This window comes from Eptatretus burgeri, chromosome 2 (assembly GCF_056783735.1).
Source record: "Eptatretus burgeri isolate ZD-2024b chromosome 2, Ebu_testis_v1, whole genome shotgun sequence".
In the NCBI taxonomy this organism is placed as follows: Eukaryota; Metazoa; Chordata; class Myxini; order Myxiniformes; family Myxinidae; genus Eptatretus; species Eptatretus burgeri.
The window spans coordinates 145,413,448-145,430,649 of NC_140962.1; the positions used below are offsets into that span (position 1 = coordinate 145,413,448).

Below are 17,202 nucleotides of genomic sequence, written 5' to 3' on the forward strand. Positions count from 1 at the left end.
ACGTCGAAGACCACACGAGGTGGACAGGTCCAAGATAGCTCTGGTTTCCAGCTCATCTTCCCTCGAGCTGGAAACCTTCAATAAAGACCCGACGGGGTCCATTTCTTGGGGTGTGTGTCTGTGTGTGGGCCCATCTCTAAGTAGAATCGTTATATGCTTGCGTTATTGTACATTGGAATATATTCGGTTGTAATCTGCTCTTTGTCTCCCTTCCCGGTTTTTGCCAATTATTGTTGTAAATAAATTCCCCTCTTGTTGAATGTCCCAGCTCGTCCTTGACCTTTCTATCATTGGTTTGCCGTTCTGCGAACGGGAACTAGGAGGCCTCATTGCTGTCGTAATCGTGCATTCGGCCCGGCAGGATTCTGGTACTCTCCGCTTGGGGTACGGTTCGGATCCGGCTCGGTAACGGACCGGATCACGCAGATCCTGCCGAGGGTGAATTTCCCCGGTAGTTTGGACAACGTGCGTATTTAGGTAAATTGAAATTGGCAATCGACCCTATCCCATGTGGTCAACCTATTGGCGATCTTTGGTCCGATAAGGGACCCATGACCTTTCGGATTTATCTGAAGGGTGCGACCAAAATTCCGGGTGCTCGGTGGAGCCGACTCTACTGCTCCATCTAGCGGTCGTGCTCGCCACCGAGACCCGGCCCCACAACAATATTACCTTCCTCTTCTGTGCGCATGTGTGCTCGGGGCGAAATTCCGTACAATTTGCCTAATTCAGAGCTGAAGTAATGTTAAATTGCAGGTTTGTATTCCGATTCATGTTCCAATTCGCATCAAAATATAAATTGTTCAAAATATAAAATTCAATCGAAACAAAGTTGTTCATCGATCATAGACATACCTGTGAATGAGATGTACAACGTGAACCATTTGCTTTGCCCCGTTTTTGGTTTTTCTCGTGGGATGATGATGTATTGTTAGCTCACCTGAAATGTAGCTCCGGAGAGTTTATGGGGTGGCGCATCATCCGTCCGTCCATCTGTCTGACCACAAATGCTTGCAACTTCTTCTCTGAAAAGAAACATACAATTTCGCCAAAGCTTCACCACGACCTTCATCACCCGTGATGTACCAAAGTTTGTCCATGCCATTAAAAAAAAAATCGAGGTCTAGAGGGGTCTAAGAAGGGTGGGGGTGTTGCCCCCCAAAATAGGTATTTGCTTTCTTCTCCGTTACATATTTTGTGGTCATCCATGCCTTCCAGTGTTTCCCTAGTTATCTTATTCCGCCACGACCAGGTGAGCACCCAGGGGTATTGCCCCTATGTTTATAATTTTAATGTGCCAACCTCATGATATAACTTATTGGTGTTCAGTGATAACGAATAACTCTACCCGATGATTCCCCTCTGTTCTCTTCCCGTTCGTTCGTTTGATGGACTTTTCATTGCGTGTTTCTGTTTTACATTAGATGTTAACAAAATCCCCTTTCCATCAATCATTTTTATCATTAGCTCTCCCCTTTCCTTTCCCCTCCTCCCCACCCCTCTCCCCATCTTGATTGTATCCTACTTTATTAAATAAGCCAATTCACTGTAATGTATGTATGTATGTTTGTACGTGTGTATGTGGGTGTATCACAAAATCATAGAAAAAAAAAAACAGGGCTGGGCCAATCTCCACCAAATTCTGCAAACATGTTGCTAGTACCAGGGGCACATGTCAGGTCATGAGCACAACTCACCTCCCCCCACCCCTCAATTCCTCTGCCCTTCCTCCCCCCAAGAGGGGAGGCACACAACTTACGATTTCTGCCAGATCTCCACCAAATTTTCCATTTGCATTGGTAGGCTAGTCCTCAGGGTCAGGTCATGGGCACAAAAAAATCCCTCCCCCCTGTGAGTGGTGGGGGGAAGACGACTTATTGGATTGTTTTGGGTTTTTTTATCACCACCGAGAGAAAATCTGTTTCACTTCATTTAAAACCACTGTCCCATCACTTTGTCTGCGTCTTCGTTCATATGCAGCACAAAGCTGCAGAGTAGCATCATTGGCCGAGGGCATGGCTGTGCCACTGATGTAATGCCCTTTGCTGGTTAGAGCAATAATTTGGATTTTGGACATGGTGCCAGCAATGGGATCTTTAATGTCCACCAACTAATGTTGGTAGACGGAAAGCCAATTTGACGTCCATTCAAAGGACAACCACACATTGATGAATCACCTTGCCTGTGAAGCACCAGAATGACAGTTTATAGCTGAGTCAGGATTTGGACCTGGGCTAAACAGCTTAGAGGTGAGTGTGCACATCACTAGGCCATCCTGTCAACCCACAGTGAAGTTCATCACAGTGAAGTTCAGTGATAAACACAAAGGTTGTAAAAATAGAAAAATGTGTCTGTGTTTCTGTTCGTTTGTCCAAAAAATAAAAGTCCTGACCCAGTCTCGTTGCGTCCGTAGATGGACAGACTCCGATTCTGGACCCAAGCTCTGCACATCCATGGATCAAGATCTCCCAGGACCTCAGCACGGCGACTCTCACCTGGACCCAACATCTGTACCCAGAACATCCTGACATGTTTGATTTTTATCATCAAGTTCTTTCTTCTGAGTGTTTCTCCTCGGGCCGTCACTACTGGGAAGTCCATGTGAGTTCTAGTCGTGGGTGGGTAATGGGAATCTCTTTAAACTCTATCAGGCGCAAAGGGCGAGGGAATGATTGCAGGTTGGGAAGGAATCCCGAGTCTTGGTGTCTACGCAAAGATAATTTTAAATACTCAGCATGGCACAACAATCGTAAGACCCGCCTGTCCGTGCCGGGGGATCCTGAACGGTTTGGGTTCTTGTTGGATTGCGAGGCGGGAGAGTTGAGGTGTTTTGGGGACTCGCTGGTCCTGCACGTGTTCAGGGGGAACTTCACGAACCCCGTGAACTCTGCGATTGGGATTTATGATTTATTTGGTGGTTTCGTGCGGTTCTGCTCGTTGTGATGATTTCGTTCATTCCGTACTGTTCATGATGAAAGTTTATTTCACAAACTGAAGGCTATTTTGGGTTCAAATCATCTAAATCCTGTTCTTGCGTATAACGGAGTATTTACCAATCTGGTGAATGTTTATTTAAATAAAGTTTATAAAAGGGAATAAGTTTTGTTTCCTGTTGTGCTGAACCGACATGAACCTGAAGTACAAATCTCTCCATGAATATTAAATTTAAATGAAGACAATTCTCGACATTCTTCTCGGTTTATAACTCAGTTTCATGATGTTCGACCCAGGGCCGGATTTAGACATGTGGTGGCCCCTGGGCAGCCTTCAATAGTGGAGGCCCACCCTACCTTAGAATACTAAAAAGGTGACGAGACATATTTACAGTCATCCATAAAGTATATTTTTCAAGAACAAAGAATCTACAATTTTTTTTTTCATGAAATATGTGGAGGCCCCCTGGTTGTGGAGGCCCCTGGGCGATTTTTTTTTTTATGTCATGAACAAACTTTGGTGCATCACAGGTAAAGAAGGTTGTGGTCAAGTTTCATCAAAATCACGTCTGTTGTTTCGGAGAAGACAACAAATACCTATTTTGGGGGGTTAAACCCTCCAAAGAACTCTTTTCCCCGATTTTTTTTTTATGCAGTGAACAAACTTTGGTACATACGGGTGATGAAGGTTGTGGTCAAGTTTCATTTAAATCATAGCCTAATGTTGGCTTACTGGTTAGTGTGGTTGGCTTGGGATCTTAGGGTCCTGAGTTTGACCATTGTTGGCTGCTGAATTAACACCAGGTGGGGTTGACTCAGCCTGTCAACCTTCTGAGGTTGGTGAAATTTGGTTGGTTGTCAACTGCCCAGCTTGCCCATGCCTAAATCCGTCCCTGGTTCGACCCGATTCAGAACAGAGTCACCAGATGACCCTTTTAGTCTGGCCACAAAATGATCCAACTATGAAGCACAAGGAAGAGCAGTTTTTAGTCGGATCCGACTTCGCCATGAATCGCATGAAGACACTTCAAAGCGAGACGATTCCTTCTGATCCTCTTCTTCTTCCTTCGAATTATTGAATCTAAAGATAATTATGTTATTCCTCATTGATAATTGATTAGGACTGCGATAGCACAGTGGAGGGTTAAGCAATCGGTTCACTCTGTCTATCTGTCTGTCTCGCGCATTTCAGTCTTTGACCGAAGAACGATTTAATTTCATTTTAATGTTGTATTTTGAACACTGGAGAACACAAATCGAAACATGAATCAGAACATGAACCTGCAGTTTAGCAATATTTCATAGACCCCCTCCCCCCCTCCCCCGACTCCAAAAAAAAAATAGGTATTTGCTTTCTTCTCTGAAACTACACACACAATTTTGATCTGTCCTGTTCTTGCGTATGGCAGCTCGGCTGTCGAGTAGCGAGCATTTCTTGGAAGCACAGCTGTGCCACTGAGGTGCCCCTCTACCAGTATTCTGGTACTCATTTCACCAACCTCAGAAGGTTGACAGGCTGAGTCAACCCCACCTGGTGTTAATTCAGCAGCCAACAATGGTCAAACTCAGGACCCTAAGATCCCAAGCCAACCACACTAACCAGTAAGCCAACATTAGGCTATGATTTAAATGAAACTTGACCACAACCTTCATCACCCGTATGTACCAAAGTTTGTTCACTGCATAAAAAAAAAAAATCGGGGAAAAGAGAGTTCTTTGGAGGGTTTAACCCCCCAAAATAGGTATTTGTTGTCTTCTCCGAAACAACATACGTGATTTTGATGAAACTTGACCACAACCTTCTTTACCTGTGATGCACCAAAGTTTGTTCATGACATAAAAAAAAATCAGTCTTTGTGGGTCTGTGGGGGGTTTGAGTGACTGTTTCTCCTCTTGCAGGTGAGTTTCCGGACCCACGGTCCTATTTCTATAATTAGTGAGAAAAAATGAAGTTATCCCCGTATCTGTCGCACAGATGATGAAGTTAGGTCCAGACGTACTGTAGCCTATCAAAGCGAATGCTCTAACCATTGCACAACCAATTTGTTTTTGTTTTTTTTAGCATCACCTTGACCTTAAATTTTTTTTGTGTTTTTTTTTTTTAAATATCTTTACATGGTCTGCCTGCCTGGCAGTCAAACAAAATTGAAAATCATTCCAAACAGTAAGCATGAACAAGAAAAAGAGCAATCTGAGATTGCAAACCCTCGCCAGGATTTCTTTAGAGTGGTGTATTTGTGTAGGTTTAAGGGTAAATCCAATATGGCTGCCAAACCATGTGACCTATAATGTCATATGTGTGACCCTTTTGTGTCTCATGGATAGGCATTCATGTGTGTAAAGTTTTGCCTCGATCTTTTCAGCCACTTCAGAGAAGAAGGTTTTTTTGAAGGTTTTGAATAAAAAGAAACAACATGGCTGCCAAATCACGTGATCGACGACGTCGTCAAAAATATTTTTGTGGACCATTTTATCCCTAGATGACCTTCAAAAATTTTTATACTGATCAGATGTAGCATTCTACATATGCAATTATGACATCCGAACAAAGCCACCTATTAAATCATAAAAAATACCACACTCATTCCCCATGAGGAATACTTGCTATGTGCTACTTGTACACCCAAGGCTTGGGGAACACTTGTGTGAAATTTCCCCTCGATTTGTCCATCCGTTCTGGAGAAGAATATTTTTTACACATTTTAAGGTAAATGCAATATGGCTGTCAAACCATATGAAATGACATCATATGTGTGAACATTTTGTTCCGCATGAACAGGCAGTTATACTTGTAAAGTTTCACCTCGATCTGTTCAGCCACTTCAGTGAAGAAGATTTTTGAAGGTTTGTTGTTTTTTTTTAAAACAATATGGTTACTGAATGATGTCAAGAAATTTTTTTCTGTTTACCATTCTATCCCAAGATGACCCTCAAAAATGTTCATACTGATCGGGTGCGGTGTCCTACATATGCAATTATGACGTCATAACGAGAGCATCTATGACGTCATTAAAAAAATCGCTCATTCCGCATGAGGAGAACTTGCAATGTGCCAAGTTTCAATTTTTTTCTTGGTGTGGTTTCAGAGATACAGAGGTCCAAAGTTTTTCCATTTTTCCAATATCGCTGCCACACACGTGACCTATGATGTCATATTTATCATCACAACATTTTGCATGAGTAGTCGCACCAATGGTGAAAATTTCTTCGCAATCTGACAAGTGGTTGCAGAGAAAAACACAAAAGTTCTGTGCGGACAAACAAACAAACAGACAGACAGATAAACAAACGGACCCAAATGCAATACCTCTCCAAATCCTTCGGCGAGGGTAATAATATAACTACTGTTATGTGTTACAGTGGGTGGTGTCATAACCACTGGAAAATGGTGGTGAAACCCAGAAATTTTTTTATTTGTATGCCTTTAAAACTCTTTAAGTCTATACTTGAATTGAATTATATAATAAAGACTGTAGAAAACAAATCGTCTTAGTAATACTTCCAGGAACCATGCAATACATTGATATACAGTAAACCCTCAAATATTGCAAGTTCTAATATCGCGGGTTTTGACCAATCGCAGTCAACCTATTGTGTAATTTAGTTATCGCGGTATTTCATTTCGGCCAATCACAGTTTTTAAGCTGAGTTGAGTCATTGCAGCCACGTGTACAATCACCTCCTATTCCTATTGTTGTTCCTCACGCATAATTTATTGTAGCAATCAGACCAGTATATGGGATAAAGCCAAATTTAAAAACGAATCGTCATTGAACAGGATATGATATACGGAAATCATGTAATCCGATAACTCTAAGAACTAACAGCAACACAACAGTTAACTAGAAGAGCACTGCATACCTCTGCCACATAATGCCTGATCAACGAGAACATATTGGGCCCAATACATTTTTGAAATATCATTCTACATATCATTTTTGGCCCGATCTCTCAATGGTGAAGAATCACTTAAAAAATTCTAGTAGTCGGATCCGGATCCAAATCTTCAGCAAAATCTACGCAGTACATCCTTGTCACACACCCAATCTGCTCACCAAATTTAATCCGGATCCATCAACAACTTTTAGAGATATCCTGCACACAGACAGACAAGCAGACAAACAAACAGGAAGACATCGTGCAGAACACGACACTTGCAAAATCCACAAAACAAATTTGACCTCAAAAACAATTGGTGTTTGAATTCAATGATCAAATATACAACTCCTCTTCAAATTTCAAGTCAATCGGATGAAAATTGACAATTTTAGAAATTCGGCCTCTGTTGACCTCAAAATAATTGGCAGGTTGAATTTGGTGACCTGAAATATAAATCCTCTTGAATTTCAAGTCAATCGGATGAAGATTTTAGAAATACCCCCTTTGTTGTTGACCTTGGGCCTATGTTGACCTTTTGGTTGATATTGATCTCAAAAATAATTGGCTGGTTGAATTCAGTGACCTGAAATATAAATCCTCTTCAATTTCAAGACAATCAGAAGAAAATTGAGGATTTTAGAAATACCACCTGAGTTGTTGACCTTTGGCCTATGTTGACCTTTTGGCCTAAGTTCACCTCGAAATAATTGGCTGGTTGAATTCAGTGACCTGAAATATAAATCCTCTTCAATTGCAAGACAATCAGATGAAAACTGAGGATTTTAGAAATATCACCTAAGTTGTTGACCTTTCGCTGAAGTTGACCTCAAAATAATTGGCTGCTTGAATTCAATGACCTGAAATATAAGTCCTCTTCAAATTTCAAGTCAATCGGATGAAAATTGAAGATTTTAGAAATATCCCCTTTGTTGTTGACCTTGGGCCTATGTTGACCTTTTTGTTTATGTTGATCTCAAAAATAATTGGCTGGTTGAATTCATTGACCTGAAATATAAATCCTCTTCAATTTCAAGACAATCAGATGAAAATTGAGGATTTTAGAAATATCACCTAAGTTGTTGACCTTTGGCCTATGTTGACCTTTTGGTCGGTGTTGACCTCAAAAATTACTGGCTCTTGGAATTCAGTGACCTGAAATATAAATCCTCTTCAAATGTCAAGTCAATTGGATGAAAATTAACAATTTTAGAAATTCGGCCTATGTTGACCTTTTGGTTGAGGTTGACCTCAAAAATAATTGGTGGTTGAATTAATTGACCTGATATGAAAATCCTCTTCAAATTTCAAGTCAATCGGATGAAAAGTGAGGATTTTTGAAATACAACCTCAGTTGTTGACCTTGGGACTATGTTTTCCTTTTGGTCTATGTTGACCTCATAAATAATTGGCTGGTTTAATTCAGTGACCTGAAATATAAATCCTCTTCAAATTTCAATGAATCAGAGGTGAAAATTGAGAATTTTAGAAATCCCACCTAGGTTGTTGACCTTTGGCCTATGTTGACCTTTGGACCTCAAAAACAATAGGCTTCTTCCTTATGACAAACTCTACCATGTGGTGAAGTTTCGTGAAGATCGTTTTGAAATTGTGACCTGTAGGAGACAAACAGACAGACAAAGAGACAGACAAAGAGACAGACACAATAGCAAAATCGACTAACCAAAATACTTGAAAAATCTTCAATTTTGTAAGTAACAAACAGACAGAGAGAGGTGAAAACATAACCTCCTTCACCTTCGGTGGCGGAGGTAATCAATTGACCGTGGTAAACGTGAGTTAAATATCTCCAAAAGTTCCTGAGGACCCAAAAGGCCAAAAAGTCCCAAAAAGTCTTCGAGAAACTTTTCGGAACTTTTTGCAAGTGTAACTGCCAGCAAAGCGCAAAAGTTTCATTCCAGTCCCGTGATCCTCATATTAAAAGGATGGAAAAAGCGCTTAATGTTTGGATCAAGGACCAAACAGAAAAAAAAGTCTTTGAGTGGACCGGTGATATGGAAGAAACTATTTCAGATTTATCCTTGAGTGATACGAGAGAAGTCATTGCGGATTTACTGCTTTGAGTGGTCCAGTGATACAGGAGAAATCATTGCAGATCTACTGACGTTTTCTCACCCAGGGCCAAAGGCTTCAGTTCAACCATGGCAGACAATGATGCAATGCAAAACTACCCACTGCAGTTCATGGAACTAATCGAGATGAAGGGATTTACGCCGGAGCAGATTTTTAACCTGCTTGAAGAGAAGAGACCTCCTTTTAACTGAAGAGACGGGATTATTTTGGAATAGGATGCCATCTTGTACCTTCTTGTCCAAGCAGGAAAGATCAGCTCCGGGTCAAGGTGGCTAAGGATCATCTTACTCTTCTTATATGTAGCAGTGCAGCAGGTGACTTCGTCGTGTTCCCGATGATCCAACAGCTTTCACAAGTTCTATATCCACACATTTTAACCTCCACCCCCCTCTAGTTGCATCATCATCATTCTGAGCTAAGTCTTGTGTTTTCAATTTACGGCAGAGTACAGTACGTAATATTCTTATCCTCAACCACCTTGCTATTTCGTAAAAACCAACTCACTGTTTTGGAATAAATTTAAATGGTAATAGTCTTGTATTTTTGTTCATTACCTCCATCACCGATGGTGGAAGGAGGTTACGTTTTCACCCATGTCCAAGTTTGTTTGTCTGTTTGTGCACAGGATATCTCAAAAAGTTGTGGACAGATTTGGATGAAATTTGGTCCTATCTCTCAATGAACTGAATCAAAACCTTCATATTTTTATTGAATCAGTCTGCCTGTCTGGCTATATATGATACTGCGCTCATAATTCATAATGCACATGTCTATGTATGATGCTGATTGATACTGTGTAAAGCCTCACCATCATCGCCATCAACTTTTGTAAGTTCAAATGGTTGGGTGTGTGACAAGGCCGAACTGATTAAATTTTGGTGAAGATCTGGATCCAGCTACTAGAATTTTTAAAGCAATTCTTCACCATTGAGAGATAGGGCCAAAAACAATATATATGTATATATATATATATATATATATATATATATATATATATATATATATATATATATATATATATATATGTTATGTTGTTCTTCTTTCGGCTGCTCCCGTTAGGGGTCGCCACAGCGGATCATCTGTAATGATCCGCATAGTGATTTGGCGCAGGTTTTACGCCGGATGCCCTTCCTGACGCAACCCTGGTGATCTCTTACGACACAGGGATAAGGATTGGGTTTTGCCATGATTCCGGGCTGCCCTACACCCTCTCATAGCACAGCCCAGCGCAGAGCGCCCATCCTCAAGCGATCCTCCAACCCAAGCGACCACTGTTGAAATTGATTATGATGGCTGCGGCCGTAAAATCCCATTAAATATAAATTACCATCTAAAATCCCCCCCCCCCCGCCCGACCAAGGGGTCTAGCCACATAGCCTATAACCTTCCTGGGGCCTGTCCAGAAATTTTTTGTTTCAGAAGTTTCCTCCAGTAATCAATTTCAACAGTGGCCACGGCTGTAAAATCCCATTAAATATTAACTACCTTCTAACCCCCCCCCCCCCGGCCGAGGGGCCTCGCCACCTCATCTCTAACCTTCCCAGGCCCGTCCCGACATTTTTTGTTTCAGAGGTTTCCTCTTATTTTTCAGCATTCAGAAGATTAGCGCGTCCATACAAACAAACAAACAAACAAAAACTTAAAATTATATATATTTATTTATATATATATATATATATATATATATATATATATATATGTATGTATATACATATATATTATCCCTGTGTCATAAGAGGCAACCAGGGTTGCGTCAGGAAGGGCATCCGGTGTAAAACCTGTGCCAAATCAGTATGCGGATCATAACGGATGATCCGCTGTGGCGACCCCTAACGGGAGCAGCCAAAAGAAGAAGAAGAAGATTATATATATATATATATATATATATATATATATATATATATATATATATATATATATATATATATACACATTTATTTATTGATAGATGGTATTAAATAATAGAGATATTTCGATAAAAAATAAAATAAAATAAATTATATTTATAAAATACATTACAAATAAAGCATTAAAATAATTTGGTGGTGGTTGCTTGGATACGCAGTGCAGCATGTTAAAATCGGTTGTTAATGACAGTTTGAATATTTGAATGACAGTTTGAGTCTATGTTTAGATGGAAGTGCTGTGTTATGGACATGTCTACAAGGTAAAGTGTTTATCGCTTAATTCATTATCATATAAAGTGATGTATGATTAAAGTTATTCATGTGTAGTAATACTTTAAATAAAAGTAATAATTGAATAAACTTGAATAAGGATATTGCATTACTGTGTTGACTGACTGTCTGGTCACAACTTTGAGGTTGTGGGTCAATTGATGTTGGGTCGTCTACTGATGTGGACCTGCAACCAGGGTTGTGGATCCATTGTTTGGAGAGGTTCTGGGTTGAAAGGATCGAAAACTCGATGAAAATCGGTGCCCAGCTGATGATCTGGGCAGTTGAGAAATCAGTAAATTGCTTATGAGTTTAAGTTAAAACTTCAAATAAAATAGCTTTTGTAAGTACTTACCAGTCCAGATTTGTAAGATAATAAATCTGTGTTTAGGTGTTTATATATGTGTGTTTGTATGTATTTGTGTGTGCATGTATGTACAGTATGTGTGGGGTGTATGCATGTGTGTGTGTGTGTGTGTGTGTGTGTGTGTGTGTGTGTGTGTGTGTGTGTGTGTGTGTATTGTTGGTATGTCTGGTTTCCTTATTGGGACTATGGTGCAGTAATTGGTCTTTATTTTGATTATCAAACCATATTTCCCATGGGTAATTGATGAATTTATTAAATTTTGCATTGATTGGTTAAGCGGTTTGTCCTATGAGGATTTTCAAATCTTTTCCCTTTGATCCAATATGGATGCCAGACCACATGACACATGGTAATTTTTATTAAAATCCTGTTCAAATTTCAAGTCGATCTGATTAAAATTGACAATTTTAGAAATTCGGCCTCTGTTGACCTCAAAAGAGTGACTGCTATATCACATGGTCATATAACATGTGGTCATGTTTCAATTCCCACTGCTAAATGGTTTTCGATGTAAGCTCTTAAAATGTAGACACGTGTGACGTACGATGTACGAACGTACACTGCCAATCGCTTATAACCCTGCTTTTTCCTTCGCAAGCATAGGGTAAAGAAATAAACTTTATATATGTTTGTTCTTTCTACAGGAAAACACGCCTGATGTTGGCTTAATGGTTAAGGTGGCTTGCTTAAAATCCTAGGGGGTTGAGTTCAGCCACTGTCAAACCATTTAATAACACGAAGTGGAAATTTTGGGGACTTTTGGGTCCTTGGGAACTTTTGGGACTTTTGGGTCTTTCACAACTTTTTGAGACTTTTGGGTCCTTGGGGACTTTTGGGTCTTTCGGAACTTCTTGGTATGTTGAGGTCCTCAAACTTTTGGGTTCTCGGGAACTTTTTGGGACTTTTAGGTCCTCGGGGACTTTTGGGTCCTCGGGAACGTTTCGGTCCTCGGAAGCTATTTGGGACTTTTGGGTCTTCGGAGACTTTTTGGAACTTTTGGGTCCTCAGGAACTTTTTGGGCCTTTTGGTTCTTCAGGGTCTTAAGTGGTCTTAAGGATCTTGGGAGTCTTAAAGGATCTTCAAACTTCGAAGTGGTCTCGGCAGTCGAAAGGGTCAAAAGGTAAATTCCAATAGTGTGGAATTAATGAATAGACATACGTAATTCATTGACAAAAAGTATGCCACACACACACACACACACACACACACACACACACACACACACACACACACACACACACACACACACACACACACACACACACACACACACACACACACACACACACACACACACATCGTAGATACATGAACAGACAGACAGACAGACGTTGCAAATTGGAACGTACTTTGCACCACTTACCGAAGCAGATAGCTTTGGTTTACCACAGCACGAAAACGGTGAACATATTGTTACGGCCACGGGTACCGGGTGTATTATGAGGGGGTTAATTCCCGTTTTTCCTCGGAGGACCTGGGCCACCACTCACACTTAACTTTGTGGTACGATGGGTTACTTTAGAACCACGAACGCCAATCAGTTAACCACGAGTTCCAGTGTCCACAGTCTAATTTTGCCGTTTTTAAGAGGTCACGTGGCTTCCTGAATGGGCACCCTCGGCAAAGCACCAATCCTCTCTTGATTATATCTTAAATAGGGCAGCCGAGCATTTACCGCTGGTGCGTGCCGACTATGACAGGTCAATTAGTTTGGTAATTACCTCCCAGTCTATCTAGGTTCAGACAATGCTGGATCAATGGAAGAAAAGGACAAGTTCAGACAGGTTGAAATGTCAACAAGGAATTTATTAATAAGGAAAAAATATATAAACAGAATAACTTTTTATTTCCTTGTGGTTAAAATAGGTATATTCAAATCAATCAAAATAATCTCAAGCAAATAAATAATTAATCAGGCCTTGATAGAAAAATGGACAAAGAGCAGATGCTTATCACGATGCCTTACTTAACACTTAAACACGAGACAAGGGTACCCAGCATATCATTCAGGAGGGAGAGGAATCCATCTCCGTCTCCCTCTCCCTCTCCCTCTCACACCGTAGTCTTCACAGAACGTTGGTGCCACCAATGCAGGTTGCTGAGCAAGGGCTGTACTGGGTGGCTTGCCGTTGCCTTCCAAGCAGTAGTTAGGGCAGGAATTTGGAAGTTGTTCAGGGTGCCAGCGACTCTTCGCAAAGGACACCATGAGGTCTTACATGTCCACCAACTAATGCTGGCAGACAGGATGCCTAGTTAAACCTTCATCCGAGGGAAAAACAAACACCCTGCTTGTGAAACACCAGGATTTATAATTTATAGCCGAGTCATGATTCAAACCCAAGATGGATTTCTAAGAGTCGAGTGTGCAGTGTGTGTAACTCCAGCCGATCCTACCAGCCCAAAGCACCACCCCTTTTCTCCCCAAGTACATAGTCTCTTAAACTGTCTCCTTCGTAAGGTGTCAATGTGTTTCTGTTATAAATCATTCGGCAGCTTCAAACTCCAGCGAAAAAATAAAATAAAACACTCTTGCCTCGATCAAGTTTATCCAAAACCTTCACTTTCCGAGTCAGACATCACTTTCCTAGACGTTTTTGCACTTGGTTTACCACTAGCAACAGTTTTCCTTCTTTGGAGCCATGGTGAAACTCATTCAGGTCAATAATAACCGAAAAAAAAGGAATTGATTACAATTACATGGAAGATTACATCGAAGGTGGTGTTGAGCTGGACATAGGTATAGTACAGTAGTGTACGCACTGGCATGTCTCAGTTACCATGTGCACCGCAGCAGCTCCACTGACTTATAATTAAATGTGTAAAGTCGAAACTGTCAAGAAGTCACTTCTTTTCTCCATTGTTTGTCATTATTAACGATGCAAGAGAAACAACAAAAAGCCCATGGTGCGAGATAATGATCACAGCTCAGCTCAAAAACCTCGATTGGTCGAAAATAACGCCACTCCCCCTCCGCAATAACTAAATCGGTACACAAGAGGTTCCCAACAATCAGTCAAAACCCGCGATATTTAAGGGGTTTAACTGGACTATAAAAGGAGCTGTGCCTGTCTGTCTGATTGTTTATCGTGTTATAACTTGAGAACAGATACACTATAAAAGGAGTCGTGCCTGATTTCTTGTTTGTCGTGTTATAGCTTGAGAATGGATGAACTGATTTCAAAGAAACCAATGACAGTGGATTTCGGGAACTCCGAAGGATTGTGATGCAAAAAAAATAAAAAAGAGGGTTGTGTCGAAACTACCGAAACTGCAAAAGCCAACATGTGACATGTGATACCTCTCCCTCTCTACCAACCCTCTGTCTCTCACCCCTCTCTCTCTCCCCCTCTTTCTCTCCCCCCTCTTTTTCTCTCTCCTCTCCGCTAATGTTCCCTTCAGCGAGGCAACAGGTGCTTTTTGCTTGTGTTAATTAAAGATAGTTTAGACAAATTTAAAGTTGAAGTCCCGAACCCGATTTTCTCCATTGCCCCACAAGTTTGTGGATTTGTGGTTCATGGGGACATTCAAGAATGTAACCCCCACAAATGGCAAGGCCCTCCTGTATATCCTTGAGCAATGTGTGAGTTATCGTTTTCTATGAACTCTAATTAATAAATGAAATCATCATGTCGAGTTTTCTTTAATTATTTTGTCAATTATTTTGAAGCCCCTTCAATTACATGTTGTTAGGAACAAAATATGCTCTTTCAGCACTTTGTGTTGGGAGATCCATTGGTATCTCGCTATGGGATTCCATCATCCGTACTTGATGTCCCACAGTCCCCTCAGACCTAAAATTTACTGCTGATTTAGCACCATGACACCTCAAGGGAAATTACCTTCAGACGTGAAATACCTTTTATAAACACCGAGTTTCGTGCTGATGAAGTACAAGAGGTTCCTGGCTTACAGGTGCAATTAGTCTTGGTTGTGGATTGCAAATCTCAACACCGTTTTAGTGAAGTGAAATTGATTAATGTGACTGATATTTATTAGAAACACAGAGAGAAGGTACAAGCAGATGACACGTGTTTTCAATGTTGTGCTGAATGATCACCTGGTAACCTGCCTGGGTTGGTGTAAATGAAACTTCAATGAACTATTCTCTTTCGACACTTCATCACGTGGTGACATCTCGGTACAAGTCTTTACTCTGTTCTGAAGGTAAGAATCCCACAGAGATATCTATAAAGGGATATCTTGGGATCTTTGAATTATTCTGCCTGACCAATATGTCCAAATAATTCTTTCCTCCACCAAGCGATAATTTATTTCTTTATTTGTATGCAGCCTGTTGTCGCTTAGTTGCATCATTTTCTGGGGGCACAGCTGTTCCACTGGTGCAATGCCCTGTTTCCAGTAAGCTGGTACTCATTTTGCCGATTTCAGAGGGATGACAGGCTGAGTCAACCCACCTGGTGTTATTTCATAATACCATTGAACGAGAGGGGCTTGAACTCAAGACCCCAGGATCTTAAGCCAGCCACGTTAACCGTTAAGCCAACACCAGGCTAAGCAATCATGAGTAAATCTGTGACAAATTAATTTCCTTTATATTGTTCTTACAGCAATTCCAACCTTATAATTGATGAACTCTCGTAGTTTGTTGGGATTTTACTATCCATCACCAAACCTGATGTTGGCTTCGTGGTTAAGGTGGCTGACTTGGGATCCGAGGGTCCTGAGATTGAGTCCTGTTAGATGCTGAATTAACACTGGGTGGGGTTGACTCAGCCTGTCATCCTTCTGAAGTCAGTGAAATGAGTACCAGTGTACTGGAAGAGGGGTACACCATCAGTGGCCCAGTTGTGCTTTCCAAGAAATGATTGCTACCCTGGCAGCCAAGCTGCCATGTGAACAAAGAAAAAAACTATCCATCACCCAAACCTGTTTTCATCTTGTTTCACAGTCATGATGAGTGGGTTAATTAGTCTTGTTGAACATCATGATCGAGCTCATTGTCCTTCAACATTGCTCGTACGAGGGTTTTATAATTAATAATCTGTTCTCTATTATGCCGCTAATCTGAAGTCAAAAGTTCTAATCGAGATCACAAGGCTCAAGGTTATTTTTATTTATAATTTTGGATCTGTTTGTTATTCCTATTTGAACACTGTTCATGATGTTGGGATCGCAGGTACAAGAGGATCTCTTAGAAATTACAGTTAATGAGGTACTCACATTAGTACAACACTTGCGAACTAAACAGATGAGTATATTATATTTTTATTTTATAATTAAGTTGAATATACATAAACACACACACCCCAATATTTAAACCATAAAGGTTATCCCTGAAGTGTTTAATTAACGTTGAAAGGATGTTATAAATTATACATTACTTCTACAACACCCTCCTCGACTTATCTTCATTGGAAACCTCAAAATAGTTGTTTACCGAAACTAAGAAATTTATGAACTTTAAATTTATAATTCCATCAGTTACTTCCAGGTTAAAAAAATTAAACTGCAAGCAATTGATAGATTTATCTGATGCCCGACTCCCAAAATCTCTCCAAACGATGGGTCCAAAACCACACCTGTGGTTTAACATAAGTAGATCAATAACCTCAGCCATGTCCAGTCAGAGATCCTAACAATGTTAGGATCCTAACCTCACTTAGATCCTAACCTCACCATTCAAACTTTACACCTTGTTAGAGGGTTTAATGTATATTACATATTCATAATGTTAATCACATATTTTATAATATAATAATACATTAAATCATACACACCTTACCTTACAGATTAC

The 17,202-nt window shown here is 40.5% G+C and overlaps 2 protein-coding genes across 4 annotated transcripts in view; one reads left to right on the top strand and one right to left on the bottom strand.

Moving 5' to 3' along the window:
* The window catches only part of LOC147033437 (E3 ubiquitin/ISG15 ligase TRIM25-like), a 73,720-nt gene extending 70,621 nt beyond the window's left edge, over window positions 1–3,099 (top strand). For both annotated transcript variants that reach the window (XM_085871625.1, XM_085871626.1), the window contains one exon: window positions 2,414–3,099. In XM_085871625.1, the coding sequence (XP_085727751.1) occupies window positions 2,414–2,943 (530 nt within the window). In that variant the 3' untranslated portion in view covers window positions 2,944–3,099. The remainder of the gene's footprint in view (window positions 1–2,413) is intronic.
* LOC147033431 (uncharacterized) overlaps window positions 1–17,202 on the bottom strand; it is a 319,898-nt gene that overhangs the window by 237,515 nt on the left and 65,181 nt on the right. The gene's annotated exons all lie outside the window — the stretch shown is intronic.